Source organism: Trematomus bernacchii, unplaced genomic scaffold (assembly GCF_902827165.1).
Source record: "Trematomus bernacchii unplaced genomic scaffold, fTreBer1.1, whole genome shotgun sequence".
NCBI classification, from domain to species: Eukaryota; Metazoa; Chordata; class Actinopteri; order Perciformes; family Nototheniidae; genus Trematomus; species Trematomus bernacchii.
The window spans coordinates 8947098-8960623 of NW_022987705.1; the positions used below are offsets into that span (position 1 = coordinate 8947098).

Sequence of the window (13526 nt, forward strand, 5' to 3'; positions counted from 1 at the left end):
ACAGTTCTCCCTGATGAGAAAGTTCAGGAGCAGTGTGTGTATCCCAGGAAACATTTCTAATTAATTTATTCATTCTACTCATTCACACAGACTACATGTTTATGTCATCCCAAAAGGTGGTTTCTCACTTTTTATTTCCTGAATCTAGAGGGTCGTATGCTGTACAAATTGTAAAGATTTATGTTTTAGATTTTAAGGATGAATAAATAAGCCTGACTCACACCTCACACTGTTGTTTAGTAGTTTAGTGCAGTGCAGGCACTAATGAACTGTGTACACTTTTGTATTGTTCTTTTTTATTACAGTCATATCTTGGATCACCTGCTGGTCAAGGTCTACACACAATATCAGTATTCAGGGACTCCTTTAATCCACCTGTGGTCACAATATTTCTCCGACTCTTATTTCCTGAAGGCGAACAACAAGAAATAGATTAGAGGACTTTAAGATTCATGTTTAGTGAAACAAAAGACCTATTGTTGTCACTGAAGAGCTACAGTTTATATTCCTTGTTGCCACCTAAACTGTATTCCTTGTATTTACAGCACTGGGACTGTGCTCAGGTTAAATCTGTTTGTTTATAATATAACATGTTTATACTGTAATGCATTAATCTGGTTTAAAAGGGTGATTATTAATGACGTCTTAAAATGTTATGAAATTCAGTGACTAATTGAACACATTGGTGCTTTTAATAAATGGAAACAACACAAAAGAAGCCCCCTATCGTCAATGCAGAAATAAAATGTTAAAATATTTAGGTTTTCTTATGGACCTTATAAAAATTATTAACCGGAAAAAGGTAGGATAGTCTGACTTTTTTAAATAGAGGTTTTTTTTTTGCTGTGATCTAAGAAATGCTGTCTATCACATTCCAAGTATAGAGAAAAAGTAATTATGATTACAGAGCTGAAGCGGCCGTCTTCACATTAATACTGATAACTATATTAATATTGAACCTAGTGACATAGTGCTTTACAATATAAAAAAAGATTTTGTTCACAAATTATTTCTTAATAACTACATAAAGTAAGTGCTTTGATTTGGGTTTAATGTGTTCATTAACGTGTTTTACCATATGCAGACACAAACAGATCTGACACTGCATTAAGGTTTTATTAATGTGAGCTTTGTTGCAGCACATTACAAGTTTCATTGAGGTTTAAAATACATATTTTTTCAATTTTACACTTATATTATCAGGTTGTGGAGAGGGTCTGTGGAGGGTTAACTAATAGTGCTGGGAACGGCCTTGTGTTTTTACAAAGTGAAACATAACCCTATCTCACCGCACCATTTATTTTCATAAAGTCCATTACCTCCAAGTCCACCAGTAAGTGCTGAGGTTTGGCTGTTTAAAACAATATTTAAAATGTAGTAAAATCTTTATGTACAAGTTGTAAGAATCATGCAAAAAAAAAAGAAGTCTGTTTCCAACCTCTTCATGTTTTTTAAAATCATTTTATCTTAAATTAGGTTATCTGCCATTCATCCAGCTCCCATAACCCCCTCTTACTGCTTCTTAGTGTGACGCACTTATCACACATTGGAAGTTGAGTTTTGCTGATTATATTTCTCTTTAAACTGAAAAGACACATGTAGACATGAACCAGCAGGCAGCAGGAAATTTAATCGGTGGACAGAATTAACAAGGGAGTTCCTCGTAACCCATAGTGAAACTGCAATGATAACATGTATTAATACACCTCACAATAACATTGATAGAAAGAATAAACCAGCTGAAAATAAGCACAGAATAAGCCATATTTGAGATCAATAAACCAGATGCTGATTACGCCTTTAAACATGAATTATTGTTCATATAATGAACCTCTTGTCACAGTGCTTAGATATGGTTATTTACCTAACTTAACATTCCAAATAGCTGATTTGACAACACACAGCCGAAGTGTAGGCATGATGATGTAACTAAGACAGCAGAGTTAAAACAATAAATCATGAAACAATCCCGTCTAAAAGCATTTTCCGAACATTTGTATTGACTGGAATGAAACATAAATGTCTTTCGTGATGCTACATGTGGCTGGACTTTGGGAAGTTATCATCAAAATCACATCACTGCTAGCAAAAGAAGACATTAATCAAAGCAGGAAATTACCCTAATTTTAAACTTGATCAAATAAATGTAAAAGACACTCAGAGAACATAATAATCAATTGTAAAAAAAAAAGAAAAATCTAGCTATGACAAAAGGACATATGGAACATGTTTTCTTTTTCACTGGTACTGAATCAAAATATAATGTACATACTGTATGTGGAATGGCTTAATACAGACACAACATCAAATGATTTATACATTGGATCTCTTAGTTTTGTCCTGGAGCGATAGTTGTGTTTTTCCTACACCGTTGATACTTATCAGTTCTGACATTTCCACCAGCTTTATAATGACGTGCTGTCGTAATTAATGTACATGGGGCAGGTGCAGCAGTCTGTATTGTCTTTGCAGTAAGAGAGAGAAAGAGACAGATGTGAGAAATAATACAGAGACATGTTCAAGCTTTAAATGGATTTGGTCAATGCTTGACTAATGCAATGGCACGATATTATAACACTATTCACAGGAAATATCACGTCTGAAGAAACGGAAATTATAAGAGGAATGAATATCTGAATCGACAGGCTGAACATCGTGGTCAGAGGCATGTAAAAAGATTTGTCAGCGAAGTTGAGACATATTTTTGCAAGGAAAGCGTGCAAGTTTGCCATGCAGCCAATGATAACGGGTTGATAATGACAATGTATCAGAATTAGTTGGAGAAATGTTTCAAAAAGTACATTTTCTAGTGATGTACAGAACCTTTTCCTAGTAACTTGACATAACTCAAACTCCTGATACTGGTGGACTGAGAAACCTCTGCAAGCCAGTTTCTTATAATCATCTGATTAACTCCCGCAAACTAATTTCCAATTAAAAGTGTTCAGATTTCACAATATTTGTTCTCTACATGGCAGATAATGGGTAATGCCAAACTGGCTGACAGAGTGTTCCTCCCTTTGCAACACATCATGATCACGCTATAATTTCTTTGGGAAATGACTGGTTGAACATGGGTGGTACATTTACAAGTCAAAGTGACAGATTGTAGTCAGACATCTGTGATTGTTTATATATGATATGGCTGGGCTATATGAAGATAGTCAAATACCTTGATATTTTCGATCAAATATCTCGATATTGCAACAATATTGTAGGGTGGACTTTTGGTTAATTACATGAGTATTTTGATAAATAATCATGAGTTATATGGATATGACTAACTAGAACAGTCTGGTTAGTTCAAATGTCATCAATGTACTGTAATGCAGCTTTAAAAACAGGAAGATACAATGTATGCCATATTCTGATATCCAAAATGTAAGTGATATAAAGTCTCATTCAACGATAATGTTATGATATCGATATATAGCCCAGCCCTTATATGGCATTAGCATTAGTCTACTTAAGTATTTGTGAACTATCGCCTTTGGTCTTTAGAGTGCCCATGCAGCCACCTTTCAGAAAGCTCTTGGAGACCGGATCAAATAAAGCAGACTTACTTTATTCATACCTAGAAGAACAAAAAACAAAGAACAAAACAGGATCAGAACACTCATTTACAGTCTGCATTTATCCATATGGTAAACATCTATGGCGATTTTAGACATTATTTAATGACTCGCATTATATCACAACCTTGAGTATACAACACTCATAAGGGAAAGACTGAATGCATCAAACTTATATACTATATTATAATAATAGTGAGTAGTGCTTTTCTTTTTGTACACTTATGAAACAAATGCACAAGGGAGATATTGAGTGAGAGAGACAGAAAGTCAGAAAGAGATTAAAAGAGGAAAGAGAGGGAAGTGAAAGGTGAGTCCGATCTACACCCCAAAGGTTAACCCCCCCCCCAGTAACCCGGGTGACGTACTTTTCCAGGAATGTAGTTGCGGTCAATGCTTTCATCTTGCAGAAACATGTGCAGACAGCGCTCGTTCTGGGCCAAGGGGTGACCTGCAATTCTACAGAAACAAACACAAAGATGGACAGTGGATAAAATGGACTTGTTTTAATAGTTTTTCATTGAGGCTTGTAAAATGAAATTGTTTTTTGACTAGTTTAGTTATTTGACGCACAGACAGAGATTAGGTTAAGCCTTGTGTGGGGCTATACATTTATGGCAATGACTGACTCGACTGAATATGTGGTTTTCAGTTGAGAAAAACAACACTTTTGAGGCAAAAAGAAAAACTGCAGCTTTGACACAAGCTTTACAAGATTTAATAAAAAATGTACTGTTCCTTTATCACCAAATAAAAATCCAAAACTTTGGAACTTAACAGATAGTTTTTACTATGCAAACACACAAAATATGTATTAAAATGTATGGCTGAACCTGTTGATGAACTGCTCCAGGCCCGATCGCCGCTCCTCAATGAAGACCTCGTCAAAAAGGCCCTCATCTGCGCGGAATGGCAACTGTCTCTTCAGGGCTTTGCCCGGCAGAGATGGTACTACAATCTGAAGGAGAACAAATAACAGGAAAGACCACATTCATGAAATCCAAAGTCCACACTCATGTGCTGAACAGTCAAAACTCAATACATTGGCATCAATAAATTTGAGCTCCAGCAAGGCAATAAACGTATTTTGATTAGCAGTGCAAAGGCATAAACTAATTCAACACATTTAATTAGGAGAACATCACAAAACCTACCTTGTCATTAAAACAAAAGACGAAACCTACAGTGTTATCCTACTGTTTACTTTATGAAGTAATTACATTTTCCAAGCTGTAACACCAACAGTACCACTTATCAGATCATTTTAACTATTAGTTTGCTTAAACCAGTCTGCTGAAATGATTAGTCTGAAACACAACATTATATAATTACTCACTTACCTTACTGTCTCTTTCCAGCTCGTTCTTTAACCACTCAAAGTCACTGTATCTTCTTCTAACAGTGGAATCCTTCAGTTTGAAAATGGGGAGGTTTGTCTACACAGAGAAAAATAAATAAACAGCTCTAAATTAATTTAAAAAATCATTTTTTCAAAAACACGATCTTACTGAATGCTGAAGTCATTGTGGAGATGCCTTAAGGGGACAACAAAAAAATCACTCGATATAACCCTATTTTGACTAAACTAATGGTATGAAAGTCAACACTTAAGACTAGTATGCAGATAAATAGTTCTACCTCTACAGTAGCATCTACTGCTGTGTTGTTTGTCCTGATTATTTCCATTACACTGTAGTATAATGAGAGCTCTGACTATTTATTATACTGTAATACAAATTGTATTTTACCGAATGCATGTCATTTTCATAAGTTTCCCAGATCCCAGTGTGTGGTATTCAAACAACAGTCCAAGACCCAAAGATGTTCAGTTGTTAATCATTACATAAAGAAAGAGAAAAAGAGCCACTAATCTATTTTATGTTAGATTGTATTCTAAATTGTATTTGCCCTGCAATGAATAGACTTCTAAATGCAAAGTATTGTGTTAATGTGTTATTTACAATAATATTAGAAAGCCTGCCAAGCAAACCCGTTTCCCAGAACGCTCAAAAGTTTGGAGTTAGGTATAAAGGCAAATTGTGCATACAATAACCACCAATCTCTCCATGTTCCAGTGAGTAAAGATTCGGTGGCTTTTTTAGCATGACTCTCCTATGATTCACTGCCTGTAGACAGGGAGTAAGTAACGAAACAATGCTTTCCAGTTAAACTAACAGATCTGGTTAGTTTGCGTTTTTCTATGCAGCGTTTTGAAACAGCACTATTTGGATGAGCAATTTAACAAAAAAACATTAAACTAAGGAAACATCAGACAGCGTATTATACCTGCATTAACCTACGAATCTTGTGATGAGAACATTCAAGTGGTGAAGAAAGTCACGTGTTTACATTATGATCTGCAAACTCTCCCAGGAGCAAACCCGCAAAATAAGGATTTGTAGTTAAGCCAGAACTAGTACGTTTACGTTACAATTACGCAATTGCAATGTTGTCACCAGCTTCCTTAATTTTTTTTTTCTAAACGTATTTAACAGTGTCAGCTATTATCTTTTACAAGCTCAACATTCCCATCTACTAGTAAAGGTTAAACTTCCCAGTAGTATATAAAGTAATTCAAATAAACCACCAAATGCAACATTGAAGCGATAAACGCATTAATGTATCAATAATTATAACCAAAAAACAATAATGTGTCGTATTATTACTCAAGGTGTTACTTAAGTCTTATTTAAGAGTTGATTTCCCTTACATTTCCTATTATTAATCCAAATGTGCAAAGAAACGAAAGTACACGTTTGGCCTCTGAATTGTAGGGGGTAGAAGTATTAAGTGAATTCAAAAAGGCTCAGATAAAGTACCTACAAATTCTACTTCAGTACAGTACTTGAGTGAAGGTACTTTATGTATGTCTACCACAGCTTTTTGACAGTAGCATAAGTAGCTGTTAGCTGCATGCTGTCTGCTGGGACTCACACTATCGTAATAACCACATTACGTTTCAGTACGTAACGTTTACTAGCCACACACAGTTGGTTAAAATACATACAAATATGACGTTAACTCCAGTCAGTGTGCGGGCTTAAACATTGCTGCTTTAAATATGTACGCTGGAAGTCGTAGTTATGTTGAGGAAACTTCTAGATCCCAGCCCTGCTTACTACACTAAGTAGGCCACACAAAATCCCCGGTGCTTGAGTTTTACTGGAGCGCCATCTTGACCTACTCCAGGCTGCTACCGTCAACGTCACAGCCCGGTCCCTGCAGTTGACTCCAGTACAGCGGCTAAATATGCTAACTGGCTAGCAACAACACAGTAATTACCAGTTAGCTTAGCAAATAAAAGCTAACGCTGCTAAAAGGGTGTTTTTTTTCTTCTGATTTTTTCAACACCTACCCGCATGCGAACTTCGTAATTTGTGTAACGGTTACGTCCAACTCCGACGACTTGTGGATCATAAACGTCTATTTCCAGAAAATTGCTGGGGGGGCCGTAAGCATCCGTCAGGTCCTGGGGCTTGGAATTCAACCGGCGAGTGTCGGCCACCGAAGGGTCTGTCATTTTGTCGGGTTGTAGTTTTTGGACGACAAACGGCGGATCAAACCAACTAAATGCTCAGCAAAATCTTAAATCTCCTATGAAGACATAAATTGATAACACGTTAGCTGATCGATTCAGCTAGGGAAGTAGCTGACTTGTGTCTCTGTCTTGTTGCGGGGGCCAGCCGCCCTGCGCCCTACCCTTGTTGAATCTGAAAAATGCGTTGACTCAGTTCCGTAGCGTTACTGTGGGACACTGCACTCCCTCTAATGGACACAGAGATAACTGGACAGGCTCAGATTGACTAATCATTGCAGTTGGGAAATTAATGTCACAGTTCCTCAGACGTAAGGCATTTATATTTATTCATTATTAAATCAGGTTATGACAGAAAGGACTAAAATACAATCAGGTTACAACATGTCAAACCACATTGAAAAAGTACAATCAAAGCTATTAAGATTGGAAACATTTTAGGAATATAACACACAATACAAGACAAATATTTTAAGGGGCTGTGAGGCCACATTAGCTTGGAAAAAGGGCATCCCCCACCCTGATTTTGGGTATCATGCATGCACCCATCAGCATGTAGAGTGGTGTAAAGTCAATGAGTAGATTTACTCAAGTAGCCTACTGTATTTGTACAATTCTGAGGGACTAGTAGGCTACTTTTTTATTTGTTACTTTGTACTTCTACCTACTACAATTCACAGGTAAAAAGTTTACTTCCACTCCATTACATGTATTTAATTCCTTTAGTTACTTTGCAGATTTGGATTTGTGGAGTGACATATAATCAACACTCTTGTACTTAAGTACAATAATTGGTCCACGTATTCATTTTATTTTAAACCGAGGGTATAAGGCATAGCTTTGCTCCAAATGTATTTTTATGGCTGTGTGTCCCAAAGAGGGACATACATATCTAAGTTAATTGAAGTTTGGATTACATGATGATTCAAGCAATTAGGACTTATTATTACTCATATTTATGCAACACTACATACAAAAGGTTATATGTAAGAAAGATCTACACATATCAATACTAATCAAAGCCATTTTGCTTAACTTGATTAAGGCAAATGATTACAACTTCAGAAATAATATCTGACAGAAGCAAAAATAAAGAAGCCAGTGATTACACTTTTTTTATCATAATGTAAGTGCCCTGATGATGATGCTGATATACAATCTCATTCAATAATTGTATTGGGGCTTTTCCTTCTGCATCATTGAGGTTACATTCATTATGTCATCTTAAGCTGGGGTTTTGGATTGATGACAAAACATGATGAAACTAATTTCTGTTAAATATTTGTTTAAGGAACAACTAATAGGTGCAAAGGACTTTTTTGTTTTTCAACTGACAGCCATGCTTAAAGGTGGGTAGGTAAGTTTGAGAAACCGGCTCGAGATACACTTTTTGTTATATTCCATGGAATGCTCTTAACATCCCGATAGCAATGAATATCTTAAGTGCTTTGACAAAAAATCCATAAAAAAATGTCATCTGTGGAAGCCGTAATACTGTAAAAAGCACGACCAATCATTTTAGCCGGCCCGGCTAAAATAACTGGATGGCCTACCTGCCTGTCAGCCTTCCATCTGTGCACAAACTTATCTCGTGCCCTCATTGGTCATGTGCGCGTTCGTGTGTGTTGGAGGAGGGGCTCTATAAGGAAGTGGCAGATTTTCTCCGGTTGTGTATTTTCAAATTCTAGCGATATCGAGCCGGTTTCTCAAACTTACCTACCCTACCTTTAAATCAGTCGTTGTAAGGTATGAGAGGAAGTGGAAGTTTAAATATCCTTTTTTCTGATAGGAACTTCAATCTGTTCTCCTGGGGCAGAATATACAGACCACTGACAGAGAAAGAGAAAACGTTGTAATACAGTAAACTTTGGCACTGAGTTACTTACTGCACTTACTGCAAAGTAATATTATCAATTAAGTGGTTCAGAGTTTTTCATTTTGATCAAATAAACTAAAAGAATGAGTGACTGAATTTGAAATGTTTTTTTATATATGTAACTACTGCATCAGGTTTTTGGTATTCTTAAACATGTATACCTTTAATGGACCAGTTGATTATATGGGCTTCAAACTGATCTCTGTTCATCAGGGAAATCATGATTTCCATTTTGTGTCAGTAAAATACAATCAGAATTATAACGTTTTAAGAAACACAACCCTGACTGACATGCCTCCTAAACAGAATCCTGCTTCTCCTCCTCAGGTGAGACTGTGGAGGTGGAAGAGGAACAGGGAGTAGGCAGGTCACATTCGTTCACAGGGATGGAGACGGAGCAGTCAGTTTGGTCGGTGGTGCCGGAGCAGGTGGAGCAGTCAGAGCTCTCGCAGTCAGACTCAGGGACATGGCAGTACTCACGGACAGGACAGGGACGCTCATTGTCCTTAAAACTCTCTTTCAGGCCCTTGGGGAACTGAAACCAATCCTTTAAAAAAAACAAAAAAACATGTATGACTTTATTTTGCTGTCATCTATGTCTTATACATTTCCTTAAAAAATTGCAGTATTTTTGAGTTATTTCCAGCTGAATGAAAACATTGTGGTTTCAGTACAAATCATTTTTTGGCAGCAGAGAGTTTTTGATGCTACTAACCTCGACATTAGGAGGTAAGGATGGCTTGGGGACCACAGGGATCAAGATGATTCTGATTCTGTATGGAAGGGAGGCACATGTTTATCAGATGATCATATGAACTACTATAGTCTACATCACACATACATTGAAAGTACATTACATTACCAAATGTGAATTTCATTGCTATCGTCACTTTCATCTACTGTTGCTTTAAAGCTCAAAAATATCATTTTTTTCAAGATATCTTTGGGCCTTTTATCTGAGATATAGAGTGAAAGGGGGCGACAGAGAGGAGGACATTGACTGTAATGTTTGGCCAGCACGGCTTAACAGGGCCGCCAGATCTTACCACTGTCAACCGGCCCTATCTTCACACATTTTAGGTAACAGGGTGAGTTGTTGATATACAAATGCTCAGCCCAAGTATTCCTTCAAACAATTCAAATTTTAACATTAAAATACTCACATTAGAAACAGTTCATGTAAATATTGTTGATGATAATATAACAATGAATGAAGGAGGAAATATGTACCCATTGCTGAAACTATATGTAAAACACTATAAATAAAACATGACCCACCTTTCATGGTGTAGCAACATCATGACCAGTAGGATGAGGATGAAAGCACCCAACCCATACATCACTGGAGTCCACACAGACATCGAGCTGTTCATGTGAGGAGTGTCTGTGAGTTTGAGAAAGACAGGGGAAGATTGTTTCATTATACTGCACCTTTACTGTGTTGTTCACATGCAGAGCAACAGCTGCAGATAGTAGAAATCATCTTTGACGTTTAATCATGTCTGATTTGGTGAAAATGACACATGATTATAGAATTCAACGAGGAGTTTGCTCTGTCAGTTTACCCTGTACTGATTTGAAGGGAATAAGTCAGGTTTGTATTGCCCTATTGCCTACACTGGCCATCTTATATTGTAAATGTGATGATTTTAATGGCCTAGAATATCTATTACTGGCCCCTCAACTACAGCTCTGGCTTTGAAAACGAATTTCCCAACCTAGGAAAAACGTGTTAAAGCACAGAACCAATAGTAAAATAAAAATAAAAAGACCAAACATTCACCTAATTTGTCTTTGATTTGATTTATTTCTTATCAAATATAAACATTTAGAATATTCTGAATACTGGGCATGACAGGAATAAACATATTTTTCATGAATACTGACATATTGTATTTACAATAATTTGTAGTGATTGTAGACCCTTCTTTTTAAGACAGTTTATGGTTACCTGTAGCAGTGAGTGATTCCTTCATTCTTTCAGTACAGGCTACTGTAAGTGACTGGAAATAGGTCTAGACATTTGCAGTTTACCCGTGCTGCTGTTTTTGGAGCCCCAGAACACAGGCTCACTCCAGTCGCTCCAGAAAGAGTTTTGACTGCCTCCACAGTAGTTGTCCAATTTGCTCTGCACCTGCAGCTCATACAAGGCACTGGAGGGCAAGTTGATGCAGTAATTCTGAATCCCAGCCCTCACTGGATACGTCTGTGGACACAAAGATGGAGTTGATAAAGGAGACGGGTGGGGAAAAAACTAAAACGATTATGGAACAAAGGATCTTTCTTTAAAAATGCCTACCATCCACGCCTTGCTGTTGATCCTGTAGCGAACTTGACTCTCCACACAATGAGAAATCTGGGTCCAGTTGAGCCACAGGTTCGAGTCCAATCCATACCGGACAGTCACGTTGTAGGGAGGATTGAACTTGACTGGAGACAAAACAGACCATTCAAAGATACAGTACAATATGGCAACAAGGTAATGGGGCAAACATGAATCAAATATTTATTTTTTTTCTTTTTATTATTTTATGTCAAAATACTAGCATTTTCTTGAAAGAAAAAAGATACATTGAAGTTACAGTCGTGCTTCATTTTCAAATAATACTGCCTAAATAGTATCAGAGGATGAGCCCCAGTAAAAATGCTTACCTCTCTGTTTGAGAGCATGTTTCTTTTCATAACTGTCGTTTCCATGTACCAGTTTGGTGTAAAAGTCGTTGAACCTATCCCCGTTTTGTAAATAGGGCTGTTTGCATCCAGTGTTTATGCTGTTCTCTGAAAGATAGCTGGGGCACTCTCTGGGTGGTTTGTTGAACCTGTAAATAAATCACTATTTATACATTATCACATACAAATCAATGGATGGTGCTGATGTTTTTGTCTATAACTGTACATTCAGAAACCAGTGCCTGTACAGCAGATCATAAATAAATTACAATGTCAACTTTTTATATTTTACGTTAGTCCAAGATTTCACTCTTCTTTAGAGATTGATACATTGAGATAAAAAAAAGAAGGTGTTTGAGAGTGTCAGGGTCACTGTCAGTAATTACGAACCAGCTATAGAAGGTGTAATTGACCTCTGGAGTCCGGTTCTTATTCCAGGAACAGTGAATATATTTCAGATGCAACACTAAACAATCCACATCTGTCAGAGAAACAAGAAGGTTGAGATAAGTAGAACATAGATTAATGAAGATAATAAAGCAAAAACACAACAGCACACCACACACACACCACACACACACACACACACACACCACACACACACACACACACCACACACACACACACACACACACACCACACACACACACACACACACACACACACACACACACACACACACACACACACACACACACACACACACACACACACTTTCACACACACACACACACACACACACACACACACACACGCACACACACACACACACACACAGGAAATGGTGACAGAGCGTAATAGGGACTTTACAAAGAATACACTAAGTAAGGGCTTTTACCGTTAACCACCAGGCTGTTTGATTAAGATTTGGTTAAAGGAGTTGATTATGTTAAATTATTATTAACATCTAACGGTAATCATATTTCAAGTCAGTTCTGCTGTCCTTGCCTTTTAATCTGGATTCTATTTTTAGAAAAAGTTATATAAAAAGACTAATATATTTGTTTATATGTATTATTAACAAATACTTTATATATAAAAATGAATGAACAAGAAAAGTAGCTTCACTTCATGATAGTTGGAGGAAAACTTAGATTAGATCTGATAAAAGCCCTGATACACTCATTCAAATCTGGCTAAAACTGTTACAATTTCTTTCACAATTCAACTTAAAATGTAAAATATACATTTGAAATGTTCTTACCAGGCGGTTCTTTGGCAAACACATGTCCCGTCAGACAGAGAAACAGAAGCAGTCTCGTCGCCATCATGTCAAACAGAAACAGGATGCTCTCAGGATCTGCGCAGATCTACTTCTCAGTCTCGATATGTGGCAAATGTTATTTCTCCTTCTGCTGTTTCTGATCTCTCTGTGTGGGTTTTGGTTCCTGTCACATGTTAGGTTACATATCAAGATATGCCTGTAATTAGGCCTTCTGCTGTATGGCTGTATTTTAATATACCCCACCATTTTTAAAACATGCTTTAACTCATAGAGTGATACATACTGTAGGTTATCCTAAGATAATGTTTGTCCTACAGTTCATAAATGTGCTAAAGGTGTTGCGTACAGACTCTTTTACAGTAACCTGCTGTTGGTCAGGCATGCAAGAAAATGGATGTGGAAGAGGAGCTGTTAAATACTGAGGACGAGGCAGAAATCTGAGAGATGGATGATTATTTCTTAGCTTGAACGGCATCGAATGTCACATTTTGAAGTCAGGATAAAATGTTGCTACAACACTTTTTGAGTCACAGGGTTTTTTCTCTGCTGTCATAATGCACATGCACATTTTTAAGCCGTGAAACATCCATACGTACAGAAAAGCCAAATCCATGTCCGTCATTTGTGATGTTTGTGGTTGTCGTGTGT

The 13526-nt window shown here is 37.0% G+C and overlaps 2 protein-coding genes across 2 annotated transcripts; both read right to left on the reverse strand.

Annotated features, from left to right (window-relative positions):
- Window positions 1-1599: 1599 nt before the first annotated feature.
- On the reverse strand, window positions 1600-7293 carry snx12 (sorting nexin 12). The gene is made up of 6 exons (XM_034140047.1): window positions 6928-7293; window positions 4913-5008; window positions 4406-4530; window positions 3941-4031; window positions 3564-3574; window positions 1600-2464 (listed from the first exon to the last, which is right to left on the reverse strand). Exons 1-5 carry the CDS (start codon window positions 7090-7092, stop codon window positions 3569-3571), a joined length of 483 nt encoding a protein of 160 aa, XP_033995938.1. The 5' UTR covers window positions 7093-7293; the 3' UTR covers window positions 1600-2464; window positions 3564-3568.
- Window positions 7294-8823: 1530 nt separating this feature from the next.
- On the reverse strand, window positions 8824-12992 carry LOC117490338 (cytokine receptor common subunit gamma-like). The gene is made up of 8 exons (XM_034140048.1): window positions 12858-12992; window positions 12044-12134; window positions 11636-11802; window positions 11283-11413; window positions 11018-11189; window positions 10262-10367; window positions 9699-9756; window positions 8824-9530 (listed from the first exon to the last, which is right to left on the reverse strand). The coding sequence occupies exons 1-8, from the start codon at window positions 12922-12924 to the stop codon at window positions 9282-9284; spliced, it is 1041 nt and encodes a 346-aa protein (XP_033995939.1). The 5' UTR covers window positions 12925-12992; the 3' UTR covers window positions 8824-9281.
- Between the last annotated feature and the right edge of the window lie 534 nt (window positions 12993-13526).